Raw genomic sequence first — 21,301 nt, forward strand, 5'->3', positions numbered from 1 at the left:
AACCTTAACAATGTAGTGATCTATCCATAACAAAAACATGTATCACCCTATCTTGTCCGATGTAAAACACCAGATCTACGTGTGACCTGCTGCGCATGTGGCTATCAATATCTGAGCCTCAGAATGGAAAATTAAATCCCCAAAGACCATAAGCCTGGGGTTCTCATACACCATGTCCAAGACTGCCTCCATCAGTTCAAGGAGATTGTTGGCTAGCAGGTCATTTAGAACACCAACAGAATATCTGTTCTGTCCCAAGCACACACAGCAGGTACACATTCTCAAAATAGGTATATTGGACTACATACCTGGCTTGTGGACCTCAGCTCCCCTCCCCTCCCTAGCCACTGACCTAAGTTTGTTCCTGAACAGAATACTTGGTTGGCTACAATTGTGCCTAAACACTCAGCAAGTTTTCAGTAACGCACAGCAGTTCAGTTATTTCATACTTAATAATATAATGAAGGATAGTTCTTACATTTTAGACATTGTCTCCTTCATTTTTTAATATCTGCCTAATCAGATTTCAGTTTTATATCTTCTCTTAGAAGTAGCTCTTATATGCACTTTTCAAAATTATCTGGATTTCTTTCCTAGGTCTTTGGAATTGTTTTTTGCTACTAATCAAAACAATAGAGGAGAACATCTGGCTGATGCAAAATCACCACATCTCAGCCGCAAATTCTCTTCCCCTCCACCCCTGTCACTCTCTAGGACTTCCTCACCTGTCAGAACCAGAAAACTGTCATTAAGTTCTCCACTAAATTCAAGAATAGGGGCTTTAGATCTATCTACGTCCTCTCTTGCTAGCAGTCCTACCTCAACATACAGCCCTGCCACATCACCACCCCCGATGTCATCTAAAGTACCACTGGACCTTAGCAAAGGCCCTTCATCTCCAGAACAAAGTCCTGGCTTTGCAGATGAAAACTCAGAGAACCCACGCATTGAGCTTTGCAACAAACTAAGAAGAAGCATTCGAAGAGGTATTTTATATATATGTGCACTGCACTGTGTAGCATACTGCCAATTGATGGTTATATAGCAATATCATTGCAAAAAATGGGGGAGTGCTGGCACAATGTGTGAGTGCCATCCATTGGACCAGTGTACCACCTACAATCATCTAATCTTTATGGGCAAGAAAGGGAAGGAACAGAGGAGGAATAACCAGCTATGTTTTGAAAGCTTTTGTTCCTCTCTCTCTTTCTCTCTCTCTCTCTCTCTCTCTCTCTCTCATTTTTTAAGTGAAGTTTAATGCAAGAGAGTTTGAAAGAGAGCACCTTTTCTAGAGCTGTAATAGTCAAGTGCCATCGTTTTATTTATGCTAGCCCCTTAAGCAACGATTTAGACAAAGGATGGCTGGAAAATTTGCTCCTATTCCCTCTTTCCCATTTTCATTAATAGGTATTTCTCTGGCCAATCCTTCCACCTCTGAATAGCACAGTCTACAAGCCCCTACGTGCAGAGCCAGTATCAGCCCCTCTGCTGGCACCTGCTCAAATGACCTGTTCTGCCCATTTAGTTCCATTTATTGCAGAGTTGACACAATGCTAATCATGGCCCAGGGGGCTGAACAAAAGCTTCCAGTCCAACCCAGAGAAGTCCTCTCTCTCAACCCAGAGAAGGGTGAGTGGGAGTCCCACCTACTCACCCCCATGACTGGAATGCTTAGATAAAAAATTCCTGTTGGCCCCAATGGGAACATTTTATCTAAGAATTCTAGCCATAGGTGGGTTCATTCCGATCACACTAGGGAGAGAAGAAGTATATCTTCTCACATACCAGATTCCTGATAAAGATTCCAACCCCCTGCCTTGCCTGTAATTAATTAAAGTAAGAACAAGGTACATACCTGCTTGCTATGGGGGAGGGGGAAATTTTGAAAGCATCAAGCAAATATCTAGTTTAGTTTGGCCCTAAAATATCAGCCTTTGGGGGTCCTTGCAAGTCTCTGACTTAGTTTGCACATCATGGCAGCAATTCCTGGGGTTGTTTAGCCCAGGAATTGCAGAGATGAGTGGAGTGCATGAGTCACACACTCATAGTTTCTGGTTTTAATTAACAACTCAGGAATGCCCCATTCCTGGGTTGTTTCATGACATGTGAATGTTTATGGGTTTAACAACCTAGAGTTAACCCAACAGCAATTCTGAAAGAACCCAAGAATTGCCACGACATGCAAACTGGCTCTCTATCTGAGATATGATTAATGTCCACGACTCAGGGCCCAGTCCTATGGATTATGCCCTGGGTCCATGTAAGCCTCCAAACTCGTACCTCCTGCACTACATTTAAGCTAGATGGGCAATTTCACCCATCTCTTGGAGGCTTTGGGGGGAAGGAGCTGCGGTGGCAATAGGAAAAGGTGCAAGCCAGCCTCCCTGGTTTCCTCCCTTCCCCACTTCCAGGAAAGCTGTTTTCCCCCCATCCCTGCACTCCATTTACCAAGTGCAGGGAGTCAGCTGGTGTGGTTCTCTCCAGACACTGTTGAAGGGATATAGGATTGCTCCCTAAGAGTCTTAGACAAAGAGCAGACAAGTACTTTCAGTTCTTTGTGTAATTTGCTTAGTTGTTCGATAAAATAATCTCCCTGGTTAAACATGCAGATTTTGACCTGGACATTGCAACTCCTTAAAATTCTTCTCAGCCTCAGTTTCATTACCTACATAGGTTGTATTCCAAGAAAAAGTATAGTCTTTTTTTATTTCTCAAGAGAAACCTGACAAAATCAGTGAAAAGAATTGCAGTCATGACTGAAGAAGAAAAGATTATTCCTTTGAAAAAGATCATTTTTATAAACTCCCTGGTGAGAAATTTAATAGAGTCTTAACCAAAGGATTTGCCACTATAGAAAGTAATATATTGTTTAACAAGAGATCTTTTAAAATTGACATTAGTAATAGTGGCTAAGGTAATTAGTCAGTCTTTAATTAAACAATAAGCTCAAGAAATGGTGTCAGTAAGAGTAGTGAAAAGAGGGAGTGAGGAAGGGGTAAAGCATGGTTTAGATCTCTGTTTTAGAGTGCAGTCCTATGCATGTTTAGACAGAAAAAAGTCCTACAACTGGCTGGGGCATGCTGGGAGTTGTAGGACTTTTTTCTGTCTAAACATGCATAGGATTGCACCCTTTGTTGACAGATGAAAAACGCTTTTGAAATTATTTTCAGCAAACATTTGCATACATTATTATGCATCGCAGTTATAGTTAGGCTTTTTCTTCCAGTCTCTGTTCATGTGTTAGGTGAATGGCTGTGAAATCTAGGCTGCTACGCATGTAATAAATTAATTCCCCTGTGTTAGGTAGTGACATTAATTTCTTTCAGATGCAATACCTGACCTATGGTTATCTCACCGCCTGATGCGAGAACACGTACCAATGCCTGCCACCTCATGCCCCTTCTTGTCTGCAGGGCTTTTCAAGACCTTACCCAGACTCAGGCAAGAGGTCAGGCAGGTCTTGGGAGAGGTTGAGTGGGTCTCGCAAGAGGTCAGGCAGGTGTCATGAAAGGTCAGCTGAGCTCTGGTGGACTTGCCAAGCTTTCGTGGCTGTGGTAAGGGGAAGCAGGAAACGCTTAACAGGAGGGTTGGTGGCTGGCAGCAACAGTGGCAGGCAGGTGGATGAGGCAATGGGGTGGGGGGTGTTCAATATGCCACTCCCCCTGCCCAGTCTTCCGCCATTCAGCTTCCCTAATGATAGGGTCAGCCCTGATCCAATCTCTGCAATATCAGCAGCTGATTTTGCAGGATGAATGTGTGTCTGCTATGTAGATTCATGACACTGAAAAAGATGGACTTATGTCTTATTACTCAGCCAGACTGTTCTTTAGAAATTCTGGGAGTTTTTGAAGTCCACAATGGTTTTATCAGTTTTTATCCATGGTAAAAGCAAAACATTAAAAATGACACCTGTTATGCCAGTTGTCTAGGCTGGTGGCTAATCAACTATTCAGTCATCAAGAATAAAGTGAAAACCTATCTATATAAATGAAAAAATCACCAAAATAAAACATAATTACACAAAACAAACGTAATACAGTTAAATATAATTATTTTTTTATCATTTATTATGCTGATTTCTACTTTCTTAGGTGAGGAACTTGATTTTTTCACAGAATATATAAGCCTCAGGCATTGTTTAGGAGTATCCCCTAAGGCAGAAGTGTCAAATTCTGTGAGGAGTTTGATAACAAAAGTGAGAAAAGCTCTAAGGTATCATTACAATAAGATATGGTGGGGGATTATATTTGATATGTAAGTTCACAAATCTATCTTTTATAATGAAGCTGTCTCCTCACCAACAAAGGGAATAAATTCAGTTCATACGTGCAAATATAATTCCCTTGAGGCAGAAGTGTCAGAACTGGTGTGGATTTTCTTTTTTATAATTTGTACTAGTATTTTATATAATCTCTACCATTTTAGACTTTTATTGATATTTAGTCTATGCAGGAGAACCATGTGCCAACCTATTTTTATGTTTGATTGTTGATTGTTATTGGAAATATTTAAAATTTAAAATATTTTATATTTTATTTATTTCATTTCTATACTGCCCCATAGCCGAAGCTCTCTGGGCGGTTTACAGAAGTTAAATACAAAATACATGAAATACAATATAAAAAGTTGAAAAGCCATTTACAAGAAAGCACGTAAAAGCACACAGACATTATACACAAACAACATATAACTAAATATGTTTAGTTTTAAGTGATAAACAGCCTATGGTGGCATAAGGTATTGTGGAGGAGTATATTTTATATCTAGCTTGACAAATTAAGCCTTCAGAATTAAACTCTGCCCTCACCAACAAAGGGACCAAAGGCAGCAGAAAGGCAGCATATTGGCTGATAAATACTGGTCAGTGTAACAGCTGAATTGGCTTGTACTTCTTTCAAGCTCCTACAAAGATAACATTTGAAAGCGGACAGTCTTATAGACATGATCAGCCCTGATGCTGGCAACTTTTTAAAAAATACGAGTGTGCATATGTGATATACAAAATATGTCACAGATGCCAGAGCTGTATCAAATCTGTCCCACAACACAAATAATACCCATTCTCTCCTTAGCTTTACTGCAAAAGCAGTAAAAAGCAATTATTTTTCAGTCTCGTGATTCTAATTGCTTACTTGTGGTTTTCCTGTCTTTAGACTTGATTCTGTGATTTAATGTGCACCACTTGACATTTTGTCTGACTAGATGCAAAATCATGAAGCACTGTCTTCACAATTGGTAGCCCAGCCTATGTTGTTTTAGAATTGTGCTGTCAATTCCCTTATTTACAGGCTTTGTTGTGGTTATGTCATTGATACCTGCCAAGCAGTCTGATATTTTATCAATCCCATTAAATTTATGAGAGCAGATGTTGTAGTAATATAATTTTAACTATTTACCAAACTTCACAATATGGGGTTGTCTCTACAAGAGTAACATCAAGCTCAGCAACCAAATTCTACAATAAAGTTGAATGGTAGAATTAAATGCTAATGTTCCAAACTCCAGGGGGCTCAAAGGACACATACAGCTCCAGATGAGCAGGGATTTGCCTATTGTGTTTGACGATAAAGAATGTGCCTGCAAAGCCATCGTATTATGTGAACAGAACATTAATCAGGCCAATGGTATAAAAAAGATACCTGCTCTGTGAAGTACTTGACAATGGAGCTGATCCAGTTTAAGGATCTGTTGAAGCTGCTGACATTAAATAATCTAATTTTGTTCTTCATTTATATATATTTATTATATGTGGTTTTATGGATGACCATTATGTATACTTTCATTAAACTAAATACATTTGTTTGTTTTGTTTCAGGGTGTATGTGTCAACCCTTTTTTTAAAAAAACAAACACCATGCATCTGTTTTGTACAGGATCTGTGCACTAAAAAAAAGCTTATAGAGTTGGTGTTTAGGAAGGTGTAGAATAACCTCTTAAAGATATCCAAAGTTATCTTGTAACTGAGTTATGATTTTTAAGATCATTTTTTGTGAACTGCCCAGATAGCTTTGGCTATTGGGCAGTATAGAAATGTAATAAATAAATAAATCATTTGCTATCTCTATATTAAAGTGCATACTTTTTAAAGCAGCGGTTTTGGAGTCGGTATCGGTGGACCGCGCTATCCCAGAAAGTCCCTCAACTGTGGATACTCCTGAGCTCTCCCCATGTAGATCCCCTTCAACTCCACGACATCTACGTTTTCGACAGCCAGGGGGTAAGATAAAAAACATTAGCTTTGATACAGTACATAGTTGCATGGATTTAAGCAACTGCAATAGACTTAAACTTGATGGTTGATTGAAGTCGTAGCCTTGAATTAGGAACTGTTTTAGACTTTTTATCTTGTGATGATATTAAGTGTCTAACGGTGTAATCCTATGCATATTTAGATAAGAAAAAAGTCGTACAATTCCCAGCATACCCCAGCCAGCTTCTGTCTAAACATGCATAGGATTGCACCCTAAGTAATTTGTTTTCTTTAGCCTTCTCCGACATGGTGCCCTTCAGTTGTGTTGGATTACAACTCCCATAATCTGCAGCCAGCAATGGAAGTGATGACTGGGGTGATGGGAGTTGTAGTCTAACACATCTGGAGGGCACCAGGTTGGAGAAGACTGGTTTACTTTATATTTCTGTTCATCTCACAGAAAAAAGGGAAATGTGAATAATACCATCCCAAATGATTAGCATGTGAATAATACCAGAATGAAAAGCATATTTATGTTAGGATGTGATGAAATGTTCTGTAATATTTTGAACGAGATGTACATTTGTTCAAGAAAAATATTGACTTCAGTCTTACTGCTGACAGATTTGCATGAAACAAGTTGAGGGCAGATATTGGGCACCGTATAATATGAGATGTATGATACCTATTATTGTTAGTGGAAAATAAGTCTATTTGTTCCTACATGTGTGGCACAGAAAATGTACAGATGGTACCCTAATTACTCATTACAGGATGGGAACAAATTGCTTAAGTAAGAGCTGAAATTATTTTGGTAGAACTCCAGCAAATCATCTGTCCTATCACCAGATGCTTAAAGAATGCAGCATTCTACCAACTTGATCCTAAACACAGTGCCTATGATCCAGTAGCTCCAGTGCATGCGCAGGAAGTAGAAGTGATCTGTGCTTTCTCTTCCTTGTACCTCTTAGTAACATCCAAGGTAGAATTTTCACATCTCTCCCTGCATTAAGATGTCTTAAGAGCTTGCATGACTGATTATGGAAGGAATTGTAGAAGTTCAACTTTGTGCATTACAAAGAACCCCTATGAACAGAAAGTGAAAGTCATTGGGTCTTTCAGTCCCTTCTGATTTTCAAAAATCCATCTTCATTTTAAATTACCATTCCTTAGGCAAATAATACTTTGGGCCTGTATCTCTGGGCAGCCTAATCATAGATACAGTTTCTTGCAATTAAATGCAGGGTGTACCTGATCTGGGGAAATACTTTGGAACTAACTGTTACAGATGCTACAGTGAGAAAACTAACCAGAGCAGTTTCATTGGCTATGAACAGGTTGAGTTCTCACATTGGCAATATTTCCACCTTGAGAGGAAGACATTCAGCTTTCAGTGGTATAGAGGAGCCAGAGCTCACAGGGTCAAAGCACCAGGACTTTTTGATTAGCGGGGATGATGACATCACCTGCCACCTCTCTGTAGGTTTCCCTCTTCTCTCTGAGCCTAGTTACAATGCCCCACAGACAGAGCAGACTGTATTATCCTAGCAAACAATATATTGATGTGCGCTATCCCTGTTGTAATACAAAGTGTTTTGGGGTGGCTTGGTTTTGAATGGGCAATTTAGACACTATATATATATATATATACACACACACACACACACACAGAGAGAGAGAGAGAGAGAGAGAGAGAGAGAGAGAGATCAACTGCATTTTTGGATTCGGGCTTAGCTATGGGGACTGTCATGATAAGCACCTGCACTTCAGCATTTACTGGAATATCCCTAGGGATGTACGAAAGTCACTTACCTTTTCACAGGGGTGATTTGCGGTGGGGGGGAGGCGCTCCACACCTCCCCCCGAAATCCTAACCCAGCCGACTCCGCTCCACAGCAACTCTGCGGAGCTGCCAGCCGGGTGCATTCGCAGGCGTGTGGAGCCTGCGGACGCAAATGGTGGCAGCTATGGCGGCTGCCATTTGCGTTCCTGTTTTTTTGCTGTGATAGGCTACATAAATAATTACGTAAAGACAGGGGCGCAAATGGCAGCCGCTACGCCATTTGCGCCCCTGTTTTTTTGCTGTGATAGGCTACGTAAATATTTACGCAAATGGCGGCGGCCACGGTGGCAGCCATTTGCGTTCCCTTTTTTTGCTATGGCCACCATTCGCAAAACAGTGCGAACGGCATCAGGTAAGTGCTCCGTTTCGCACGCCCTTTGCGGGGTGGTGGGGCGGGGGGCATTCGGCCTCACTCAGATCCATGGCAGAATTCTTTGACATCCCTAAATATCCCTGACCAGGTATGACCCACCTAGGACTACACCACTGCCAGTTTTCACTGCTGTTTACCTTCCATTACTTCAGCCTGCAAATTATAATAAATACATGTTTATACACACACACACACACACACACACATCCCGTTAGAGAACAGGCCCTAAAAAGGCTGTCCTAGTTTTGTTCCATTCCTAGAATTTAATTCTTAATTCAGGACAGTAAACTTTTCATATTAGTATGATTTAATTTTAAAAAATCAGATTGTGACTGTCTCTTTCTTCAGAACAATTTCTGTTTGTTTCAGCAATAAGGTATACTTAAAGAATATGTTTTGTTTACAGGAATGTTCAGACTTTGATTCTCATTTGCAAAACAATACTACCTGTTGAGTTTGTTTTTATCTATTATTTTCTTTGCAGTACAGCCGACTGACAACTGCCATTGTTCTGTTTCCCCAGCATCTGCTTTCGCTATTGCTACAGCTGCAGCTGGGCATGGGAGTCCACCAGGTGAGCTTTCTACTGCTAAAGGAAAAAAAAACAGTTCTGAGCATCAGTAAATAAAAGTACATGTGATCAAATGGGTGCTTGGCGTAGAGCAATGTTTTGGAGGGTTTGAGACTGAAAAGTGACATTAAAATAAAGCCCTAACTAACTAGTTTATATATTTATATTCATTTACTTATATCACTTGAATAGAAAACTGCCTGCATGTTTTTCCTTCTGTCTGTACAAGTAAAGTGCTAGAGATTTACTTGTTTAAATAATCCTTGAAAAGTCAGAAAGGGAGTCTGGAATATCCCTGACTGGGTATGACCCCCTGGGCTACAGTCATGCATGGTGCTATTGTTGGAATAGTTGACAGTTTGCGGTATTGCCTTTCCCCTCGACGTGTTTAAAAATTATGAATCTGTCAAGGAATCTACACTGCAATTCTGTACATGACTACTCAGAAGCATATCCCATTAAGGTCAATGGGGCTTACTGCCAAGTAAGTGGATATAGGACTGCAGCCTTCAAGTGCCTAAAATGCCCTGGCCTGAAGATTTATATGGCAATATAAATAACACTACTGTAGAGTCACTGTACATCTTCAGACAAAGAAACAGCCTGCAAAAAAAGTAAAAAGAAATATAAGTGTTAAACTGTAGGTGTAGAATTGTATATTAAGCTTTGTATTTGGTTTCCCTAATAGTTATGGTTAGAATCCTGAGTTTGCTGCTGCTGGTGGAAACATCCCCTTAGCAGAGTTGCACTCACAGACCTGAATCACATGATCACAGGATGGGTAATAAGCCATGGTGGCTTGTTAACCACCTTGCATATGCTGGGTGCATGTCAGAGAGATTAGCATAATTACCCTCAGCAGCACAGCTTGTGTCATGCGAACCCCAGCAGAGTGGCTTGTTGCTGTGAGTAACAAGCCACCCAGACCCATGGACTGTTGTAGGGTTCTGGGTAGCTTGTTACCCATGGCAACAAGGCACCCCAGCCAGGTTCATATGACATGACAAGCCGTGCTGACAAGGGTAATTATGCGACTCCCCTTGGCATGTGACTGGCACACACAGTGGGAGAAATAAGCAACTGTGGCCACAAATAAACCATGATCATGCGAACTGGGCCACAGGATGCTTCCACCAGCACGAGGGGAGGCGACTTGCAGATTTCCCTCCTTGAGCCCTTTGTGCCCCCAGAAAATGTTCTTCAGAGGGCTGGGGGACCCTCTAGAACAGTGGGAATGTGTAGGGGGAGGGGGAATCAGTAAAAATTGGTTTGTATCCCATGATGGCTTTGCAGAAAGTGCTTATACTCGTGAATTGCAAATCACCCAATTTTGTCAGTTCTCCCTACCTACTGCAGCCTTCTGTACCATATCCCGTCCTTTTCCAGATGTTCTCCCAACCTTCAGGAGTAGCTTCTTAGAAGCTCAGGGTGCTGCAGTGGGTGGGTGGATTACCAGCCGTCATGAGCTGTCATCATCATCAGCTGCCATGAGCAGAAGTGCTTTCAGCTAGCACAAAGCCACCATTGGATACAACCCATTGCCTTCCCTCTTTCCACTGGTGAGATTTGCTGGATCTTGGTCCCATCCATGAATGAAAGGAGTCCTTCTGTTCGTGGAAGACTGGCTAACATCTAAACCAGAGGTCAGCAACCTGGTGGCCTGGTGCCCACCAGGACCCCTGAGTGCACCCACCAGACCCCTGTTGTCCCCCCAAACCCCTGTTGTTCCCCCCCCCAAACCCCACTGCTGCTTCTGCCCTGCATTCAGCAGTTAGGAAGCAGGAAGTTGGCAGATGGGGTGACTTACCAGGTTGAGGGTGCAGAAGCAGTGGGGATGGGAATAAGAAAGGAGAGGTGGTGGGAGAAGGAAACCCTGAGTGTGGGGGAGGAGGAGGGGTTTAGATTCTAAACCAATATGTATGGCAATCTTTAATTCCTACAGAAAGTGAAGTTTTTGTGGATTACTTATACTGTAGTTTACAAATTTCTATTGATCACATTATAATAATTCACCATTTACATGCTGCTTCACAGTATCAGGCCTTTCAATTTGTAGATATGAACTACAAACCTAATTAAGTGAGGCTAAGTAATTAAATGTTTATTATTATCATAATAGAGTTTTACACATTTTTTTTCTATCATTCGAGCTGTAATCCTGTGCATACTTAACTGGGAGTAAGTCCAATTGAACTCAATGTGGCTTACTTCTGAGTATATATGTGTAGGATTGCACTGTTAATACTCTTTAGTTGTGACCAGAAATTTCTGATTAGTACTAATTAAAACCATTAATCAGTTTCCTGGTACCAAACTATTGTTCTTTTCTTTCTTTTCTTTTTTTTTGGGGGGGGGGCAGGAGCATGACACAGTTTTAACAACATTACACAAAAACATCCTTTGGATAGAATCATGTTGCGACATTGAAGGTTTTCTAGATGGGCATTCTAATTTAATGTATTGTTGCCAAGTATATGTCAAATGCTAGTTTGCAAGGAACATGAGGTATAGTTGTAGAATGCAGATAAAGTTTTGTATCACATTCACCAAATGCCTTCATCACTGGAAGTGTACTGCATATTTTTATTTGTTTTATTCTTTCATGTATTTCAAGTTAATAACACCACACCCCTTTGACAAAGGGAAAAAGGTATACTGGTTTTATATTAATTAAGACATTTTTATAAGTCAAAGAGTAAATAAATCAAATGAGTATGTGATCTGATGGCATAAGACACAACACACTAAAAAGTAGCAAAACAACAAAGAGACTTGCTAGATCTTTAGAACTGACATCTTTTAAACAGGTTTTAAACGTTTTACTTACATACGTGTGTGTGCGTATGTATAAGCCAGCTGATAACACTTCATCCATCAGCTAACAATAATCAGCTCACTTATACATACATGCACACATAGGTGCAAAGAAAACATTGTAAGCAAAGGGATAAAATGAGGATAAAACAAAGGGAGTCTTGTCTAGCCCCTTTCCTGCTAAAGGTTAGGAAGCTGGTGAAGACCATCTAGTTCCAATGGGTTCAATGATGTGGTTGGATGATTTGTTCCTCTGACTGGATTGCTGTTTGGCTTTGTGGTGGAAGGTTGTGTTTTTCTTTTGCTGATGTAGTATTTAACGTTCTATTACTGTTACTTTTACATCATTGTTTTGTTTTGGTTCATGCCGCTGTGGTCCAAAATGTGGCCTATCAAGTTTAATATCAATCAATCAATCAATCAATCAATCGATACATCAGTAAAACCAAGTGCTCCTGCTGCAACACTGGCAGAAGCTACATTTGGTGAAATGATCCATTCTGTACAGCTATCATTGTACATCCTCACTGAGGATGAGATGGCTGGACAGCATCACCAATGCGATGAATATGTACCTGAGAGCCTCCGGGAGAGAGCGGAGGACAGGAAGGCCTGGCGTGCTCTGGCCCGCAGGGTCACGAAGAGTCAGACGCAACTCAATGGCTGAACAACAACTGCTCTCAGTGGTGCAGGCACTCTCTTCCATCTAGCATACCAATATGGTGCTTTGTTTGTGAGAATGAAGCATGGCAGCATTTCCACAATTAAGATTGTATTCCCCATTGATTATGATTTTGTCCATGGCACTCCCTCCCTAATAAACAATTAAAAACTAGCTAGATACAGTCTTGCTCAGTATATATTGATGGAAGAACTTTACCGTCTACGATACGGGAGGAAATGTTTAGACTCCCTTACCCAGCAGGCGTAATACCACCTTGTGAGATACCACTAGTTTAAAAACTGTTGACTTTATGTAGAATCTCTGCAGTTATGAGACATTATTTGTAACTGGTGATTATGTGGGCTGGAATTTGTGTTTATTTCCCCACTGATGAAGACCGTTTAGGTTGAAATGCGTATGGGATAGGGGTATTGCAAAATTTGTATAGCCCAGATACAGATACCAATTATTATAATATGTATGCAGGGAATACTTGAGGACTGTTTCTAGATCTTTTTAACCTTGTTTGTAATATTTTATTAAAACCTTGTTTTTAATTGTTTATTAGAATTGTCAGTTTCCTGTAACCTATACTGTTGGGTGGCTTTTTTGTGTGGTTTAGGATATTACCTTTTTTCTGTGAGTACTTCCTCCCTAATACCTTTCCATCTGAAATCTGCATGTTTATCATATTTCCCCCAAAGATTATATTTTATTGACTGTCTGAGGTGCCAATAATAGGCAGATAATTAATTCGTTTCCATCTGTCTTTGAAAGCTATACCCATTAACATTATTCTTTTTTTCTTGCAATTTTCACGAACTCTGTGATGAATTTGAATAGACTTCTATTTTTGTTCCAGAATCAAGAGCTGTTTTGAATCTAGAGAACTGTTGCTTAGCAATTCTGTCAACTGATTGGGCAAATGCTCTCCTTCAAACTGAGACAAATCACACCATGCAGATTTTATTAAGCAATAACCTTGTATTAAAAATTGTAATTATAAAAGGAAGATAAAAAGGACCTTACCTGGTTACTACACAGATCTTTTGCTATAAGGGGAGGGCCATAACTCAGTGGTAGACTGCATGGTTTGCATGAAGAAGATCCCAGAATCAATCACCAGCATCTGTAGCTAAAAGTATCAGATAACAGGTGATGGGAACGAGATCTGATGTAGACCCTTGAGAGCTGCTACCAGTTAGAGTTGAAAATAGTGGGCTAGATGGACCAATGGACTAATTCAGTATAAGGCAGCTTTATATTTTCATAAATAATATCTGTTAAGAAGGCTCCTGAATCTCAGGTTATACTAGAGGGGGGTGAATTATCTAAAGCTTGCCTTGGATTAACTTAAAAATTATCCAAAATCTTCCACAAAAATTTGAATAATGAGATTTTCCATGACAATTGTAACATCTGGTTTTAATTTTTGTGAACCGCCCAGAGAGCTTCGGCTATTGAGTGGTATAGAAATGAAATGAATAAATTAATTAATTAATTTGAATTGGCCCAAAGAGGGAAGATTGTAGTTAATGCATAAGTGTCCAAACTGTGATAGTATGTATAGTGTCCAAGCTGTAATAGTATCGACTTATAGTTTCTACCTGCAGAGATAGTGGAGAAAATGTAAACCAGTATTTACTTTACTGTCTGTCCATGTATTGCAGCAAAACTAGTAAACTAAAACCATGTTTTGTTTTTGTTTTGATTTGGTTTTATGTACATTCATTTGAGAGCAGAAAAACAATTAACAAATGCTAATACTAATAATATTCTCAACAACACTGTAGAAAACTTAACAATATTTTGAAAAGTGATCTACCAGGTATTCCTTCAAGTTTTAATAGAGGATTTCTGTGGGGAACTACAGCACATTTCATCTGCCTCTCCCGCTGCCTACATTCCAAACAGAATTTACTGCAGCTTCCTCCTCATCTTTTTATGGCCTTCTCAGTCTATTTGTAGCCTGCTTAATCTAAATCCAGGGGGCTGTCTTCATGAGATATTTGGTGTGAAGTTAGAGCAGTCTGAAGTCCTTCGTGACATATGACATCATCACCAATCTGCTCCCAACCAGCCGCTTCCCTCTTGAAAAACTGAGTTTTCTAAAACTCCATTTACTCTGACTTTTTTTACTTAAAGCAGCTCCCTGGTGGTTTTGCCATTCCCCTGCCCCCACATTAAATCCTGTGCATGCCTCTGTGACCTGGCAGTGATGTGGTCAAGGGGGTGGGATGCCCCATTCATTCTTACTTCCCCAATGGAAGTAGTTTTTCCCATTGAGAAAATCCCTAGCAGTGACCTCTCACATTACTGCAGTAGTAGGGACACTCATTCACCTTAGCTAGGCTGCTTTTAATCTTTAACATATCCCCCTTCTGTGCATGTTTACTCATAAGTAAGATATAAATCTTGCTCCCCCGCAGTGAATCTTTAACATATCTCTATGTATTCAGAGGCATGGTATTTCACTAAAGCATTAAAGGGTTAAAGGTTAACTTTAATAACTCATCTGCCTTTCCAACACCTGCCCTAAAGTGCTCTTTCACATTTCCAATGCTCTCTTAAATCACTATTTCGATGCTGTGCTTCTTTGATGTTGTGTAGTTTCTCTGATATAAAGTTGTTTGTTGTTGTGTAAAGTCCCTTCTCCAATGCGAAGGCTTTATCACAGTAGCGATCTTTCGGGTTTATGGGAGCTTCTCATTGCAAGCAGGGAGAAGGAGAAAGGGAGAAAGGGAGGCGGGGTTGGAAGCAAGAACTCCATGGCAGATTGCTGGAATGTGGTAAATTGGGGGAGGGGATGCTTTCAGGGAGAGCCTTCAGATGCTCCACTTGAGAATCGGGGATTTTAGCTTTTCAGGGAAATCTGCACACATGGGGAAAAATTAGTTGCTCACCATTCATAATAATGTAGTAGCAGGAGGGAGCCTGGACAGGGGTGAGAAACAAGCCTCTCTCATTGGTTGAGCAGCCCCTGCCACTTTGATCATGTTCAGTTCTACTCCCCCCACCCCACCCAGAAGTATGTTCCTTTCAAGTGTTGTGTGACTCATGAAAATCGGATTTTAAAGGTATGGTACACTTGGCTTATCTTTCTTCATGTGGGCCAAAGCTGATTCCATGAAAATCCAGGTAATACTCCAAAGTGCTTCTCATTCTGTTGTCGTGAAGATTCCTCCCCGCCCCCCCAGGTAAGCTGAAAGCATGGGCACCTCCATGGCTGATCATTTGGGTCCTCCGGGAACTATTGCACTCCCAGATTAATGAGAGTCCACTGGTCAAACAAGTTGTCAGATGTGTCATAGGATTCTTATTGAAGCAGGGAGGGGTGAGAAAGTAGTGTGAGTTGAACACAGAGCATACACGCTGATCAGGTTCTATAACAGGGAAAGGCTGTAGTAGCTTGGTGGTTGAACACATACTTAGCTTGCAAAAGGCCCCACTCAATCCCTGGCATCTCTGGGTAAGGCAGGGAAAGGCTCCAGTTTGAAACCCTAGAGAGCTACTGCTTGGTGTAAACAATACTGAGCTTAGAGATGGACAAATCATCTGACTCAGCATAAGGCACAGAAACAGCAAAGGAATCTTTTGTCCATACAAAACATTCCATCATCCATGGACAGGCAGTGCCTCTATTAGGGCCAACCAAAATAATAAGCAAGGTTTTGAGTTCTCCAGAACTCTTGATCAGGGTGGATGTTACGCAAAGCATGGTGTGTGTATATGTGAGAGAAAAAAAAAAACCTGGCTTGATGCTGACACCACAAAGTCTGCGTTTAGTCAGGGTCTTATCGTGGAGTGTAAGAAGAGATAGCAGATTTAATTGGATTAGGTTCTATTAAGTGTGAAGCGGGTTTCAGATTGTACCTAGGATTGCTGGGGCAAAGCAACACACAATGGCTGAGCCCCCATTTTTGGAAATATGAAATCCAGCAGTTAACACGGACCTGTCTCAAGCCTTAAGCAAAGCACACAGGCTCCTTATTAGGTAGAGGACAGAAGTGAAGAGAAACTGGAAGTTTTTTATATTAGCAAAGCTGAGAGAGGCTGGCAAAGAACACCTCAGGCCCCTGCTTCTGATGGACTGTCCCACAGGGCCTTTGACCATAAACTGTGGGACATAGCCTTCTGAGTTGTTGTTTTTCTAATATTGTTTATAGTTATTTTATTACTGTAACTTTAGCTTACTTATAAGCCCCCACTGGAAGGATTTCATTCTAAAAGGTGAGCAATAAATAATTGTAATAAATAAATAAATTTAGGTGGTGCTCTAGGTAATAAAAAAAGTCAGTAGAAGTCCAATTAGGTAGCATTACCTAGTGGCTGGAAGGAATATCACCTTCAAAACCTTAAGTTCTATCTTAAGGTGGTAGTTTCCTATGTTCCTAACAAATCAACTTCAGACTAATAATTTTAGTTTGCTATTTTTAACCCTTTGCATTAGAAATGGCTGATAATCTATACCACAAAGTTGCTAATAATAGTGTACAGTGTAAAGTTCACAACGCAAGGGGTCATTTCCATGCACATTGTATAAAGCTGGTGTACAAACTCCTTTTTGAAAGAGAGGCTGGTTTTGCTGCCCAATGCTTATAAGCAAAGCAATCCTAAGTTTTGGGGTGGGGAAAGACTGAAGCGGAGGATGATCCACCACTTCTAAAGCCCTGCTGACTTGTGCCAGTCAGGATAGGAGGAGGATTCGGAGAAACATGCCAGGCAGATCTTTCATTTCTAGAAATTCTCCCCAGTGGAATTAAGGCCTGGCCTGACCAGTCCCCAGAACTTTCCATGAGTGTACTTCTTTTCCTCCACCTGGAAAGGCAATTCCACCCCATCCTAACCACCTCCAGACAATGGATCTGCAGGTTAGGATTTCTCTCTTAAATGTTACTTTGGAATACAACTTTTAATACTGAAATGATATTCAAATATCTGAAAGCTGTTGTACAGAAGTTGGACCAGAATTGGCCACCAATTTGGATGGCTTTAAAAGGGTGTTATTATTTTTATTTATTATTATGCTTTTATACCATCCCATAGCCAAAGATCTCTGGGCAGTTAAATTCCTGGAGGAGAAGGCTATCAATGGCTACTAGTCCTGATGTCTATATGCTACCTCCAGTATCAGAGGCAGTATAACTATGTACACCAGTTGCTGGGGAACATGGGCTGTTACACTCATGACCCACTTGTAGGTTTCCCGTGGGCAGCTGGTTGGGCTCTGTGTGAACAGAATGCTGGACTAGATGGACCCTTGGTCTGATCCAGCATGGCTCTTATGTTTTTATGTTCTTATGTTCTCTGTTGCTCTAGGTAGCAGGACTAGACGCAGAGGCTGGAAGTTTCAGGGAAGCACAATTTGTCTAAACATTAGGAGAAACTTCCTAACAGCAAGGTCTGTTTGGAAGTGGAATAAACTGACTCAGGAGGTGGTGGGCTCTCCTTTGCTGGTCATCTGTTGGGAATGCTGTAGCTGCACCCTGCAGTGCAGAGCCTGCACTGAGCATGGGCTTGGACTAGATCTCCAAGGTGGCTTCCAACTCTGTGATTCTGTGATTGGCTCTGTCAGTGACAGAATTTTTAATGAGCCATTGTAGCTTTCTCCCCATACGTCAGAATTTGGGGGAAGAATTAATTAACCATACAAAGGGCTAAACCTATATGTTAAATGCAGTCACATATGTTTAAGTCCCAACAGGGTTTTTGTCAGGAAAAGCAGCTTTGGGAGGTGTGACTTTCAGCACAGAAGTGACAGGATGCAGATGCTTTACCCTCTCCCAAGCCACTTATTTTCTTCTGTACTTTCCTGACCGAATCACTTTCCCACACTTCAGGGTTTCAGGCATCAGTCTCTGAGGGTAAACATGAATCTAGAACCGCTTGTGGGAAATTGCAGCAGAAAAGCAGCGTTAATCACCCCTTCCCTCCCATGCTGCTTCTCTGTTGATAATCACCCTTCCCTGAAGCTGCTTTCCACTACAAAAAGCAGTTATCAAGATTTAAAGCATGCTTTAGCTTAGTTATACTGTCAGCTGCAAATTATGTGATGTTTTGCAATATCAAATTATGTTTAAGCTCCACAAAGGAAAAATTGGCAGAAATATTTTGTCCATATGTAGTGTTTCCAGAATAAGCTTATATAATGTTCAATACTTTAAAGAACAGTACTAGTTGATGTGTGTGTGTGTGTGTGTGTGCATGTATGACTTTTTTGACATACTTTTTTGTAGAAGGTTTCCATGTTTTAATGGGAGAATTGTTTTAATGATATCTGAAGGAACTGAGTGAAATTCACCGAAGCTGTCCAAATTTGAGAGGAAATTTGATGCGGGAACTTCTAACAGAATATATTGATTCTGTTGTGCAAGTGGGACCCACCACGTGTGCAACAGGAATTTAGCGCTTCATAACGCAGGCCCCGAAACTTTTGGAAACACTTGTTTCCAGATTGGGACAGGTTGGCGGAGCTCCATTATGTGAACTCCACCAACCTGCCCCATTCCAGAAATGAGTGGAAACACTTGTTTCTGGTTCTGTCTGAAGCACTAAATCCCCATTGCACAAGCAGTTAGTCCTGCTGGCGCTTGGTCAGCATTGGATGCTACCCTAAGTGTTTTTGCACATCTTTAACAAGGAGTAATTCTAAGCACATTTACTCACCAATAAGATTGCAGTCTTAGACTGTACTTACCTGGGAGCAAGCCCCATTGAACTCAGTGGGAAGCACTTATCTGTAGACATCCTTAGGATTGTAGTGTTAAACGTCTAGCTGCTAACTTGTTCATCAAAGTGATCCAGTGAAACCAGTTACTGAGAAGGTTTGCTGTGTGTGGTAGAAGAAAGAATTATGATGATTAATGCTTAAAAACCTAACAATTGCTTTGCTAAATCTGACCAAGCATCCATATAGTTCAGCGTTCTGTCTCTGACAGAGACCACCCAATCCCAGATGCACCTGGCAAGTGGACAAATAAACGGCATAAACGGAGATAGTTATTCTTTCTTCTTGGTTCCTGTCATTTGATAATCATAGGTATATTGTTCTGAACATGAAGGGTCCATTCTTAGCTGTTATGAGTAAAAATAATTGATAGCTGTGTCCCCCATAAATATGTCTTACATTTTATGAACCCATCTTAGCTAGTGGAATTTGTGCCACCTTTTGTGGCAATAAATTTATAGCTGAGTGAAGTAATACATCAGGTTTTTTTGTCCTGAATCTACTATCAGTCAATTTAATTGGATCATTCTGCGTCCAACTGTTTTGAGAGAGGATGTTTAGTCTCTCTTTCCACATGCTTAATACGTTTGTTAGCTTTTGTTGCATATTCTTTAGTCCTTCTTCCTAAACTTTCTTTAGGGAGTAGGAAAATTCCCACTTTCTTAGCCTTTCTTTCAAGCCCTTGATCATGTTACTTGTTGCTTTTCTTTATCTTCCCCAGCCACGCAGTATCTTTTTTTTTTTTACATAGGACAACCAAAAGGGCTAGCAGTATTCTAAATGTAGCTACCTCATAGATTTATGTAATGACATTGTGTTTGCTGTTTTATTTTTAGTTCTGTTCCTTTCTGGATTGCCTATAGCTATAGCACACTGAGCTTATGTTTTAAGCGTTCTTTCTACTAGGACTCCCACATTTTTTTCATAGGTAGTTACTATATTAATATAGACCCATCAATGCCTTTCTGTGAAGTTACTATGTTTTCTCTCAAAGTACATCACTTTGTACTTCATTAAGATTGCCCTTATTAATTAGCATAGCCCTGATTCTGTCACCTTAAATACATACTTTCTACATTTATAAGATGTTCATGCTTCTTGAAAAGGTTAATTGCAAAAAAGTTCTATAGATGGATATTACAAAGATGGATCTAGGAGCTTTGTTGTTGTTCAGTCATTAAGTCGTGTCCGACTCTTCATCACCCCATGGACCAAAGCACGCCAGGCCTTCCTGTCCTCCGCTCTCTCCCAGAGCGTGCTCAAGTTCATATTCATTGCATCGGTGATGCTATCTAGCCATCTCATCCTCTGCCGTCCCCTTCTCCTTTTGCCTTCAATCTTTCCCAGCATCAGGGTCTTTTTCAGTGACTTTTCTCTTCACATTAGGTGGCCAAAATATTTGAGCTTCAGCTTCAGTATCTGTCCTTCCAATGAGCACTCAGGGTTGATTTCCTTTAGGATGGACTGATTTGACCTCCTTGCAGTCCAGGGGACTTGCAAGAGTCTTCTCCAGCACCACAGTTCGAAAGCATCAATTCTTCGGCGCTCAGCCTTCCTTATAGTCCAGCTCTCACAGCCATACATTACTACTGGGAAAACCATAGCTTTGATTATACGGACCTTTGTCGGCAAGGTGATGTCTCTGCTTCTTACTATGCTGTCTAGGTTGGCCATAGCTTTCCTCCCAAGGAGCAAGCGTCTTTTAATTTCATGGCTACAGTCACCGTCTGCGGTGATCTTGGAGCCCAAGAAAATAAAATCTGTCACTGCTTCCATTTCTTCCCCTTCTATGCTGTTGGAAAAGAGTGTTTGCTATGATCAGCGTGTTCTCTTGGCAAAACTCTATTAGCCTTTGTCCTGCTTCATTTTGTACACCAAGGCCATGTTTGCCTGTTATCCCAGTTATTTCTTGACTTCCAACTTTGGCATTCCAATCCCCGATGGTGAAAAGGACATCTTTTTTTGGTGTTAGTTCTAGAAGGTGTTCTATGGTCTTCAGAAGGGTTCTATGGTCTTCATAGAACCGATCAACCTCAGCTTCTTTGGCCTCAGTGGTTGGGGCATAGACTTGAATTACTGTGATGTTGAATGGTTTGCCTTGGATTTGTACTGAGATCAT

At 40.8% G+C, this 21,301-nt stretch overlaps 1 protein-coding gene across 2 annotated transcripts in view; it reads left to right on the forward strand.

Annotated features, from left to right (window-relative positions):
• Window positions 1–21,301, forward strand: part of RASGRF2 (Ras protein specific guanine nucleotide releasing factor 2) — a 164,501-nt gene that overhangs the window by 99,797 nt on the left and 43,403 nt on the right. Inside the window, exons 15-17 of one of the 2 annotated variants that reach the window (XM_084832076.1) lie at window positions 598–986; window positions 6,089–6,217; window positions 8,891–8,980. In XM_084832076.1, coding sequence (XP_084688202.1) covers window positions 598–986; window positions 6,089–6,217; window positions 8,891–8,980 — 608 coding nt within the window. The remainder of the gene's footprint in view (window positions 1–597; window positions 987–6,088; window positions 6,218–8,890; window positions 8,981–21,301) is intronic. The other variant, XM_084832077.1, reaches the window with a different exon arrangement.

This window comes from Heloderma suspectum, chromosome 2, assembly GCF_057233095.1.
Source record: "Heloderma suspectum isolate Gila_16-S chromosome 2, 16-S_ref, whole genome shotgun sequence".
Taxonomy (NCBI): domain Eukaryota; kingdom Metazoa; phylum Chordata; class Lepidosauria; order Squamata; family Helodermatidae; genus Heloderma; species Heloderma suspectum.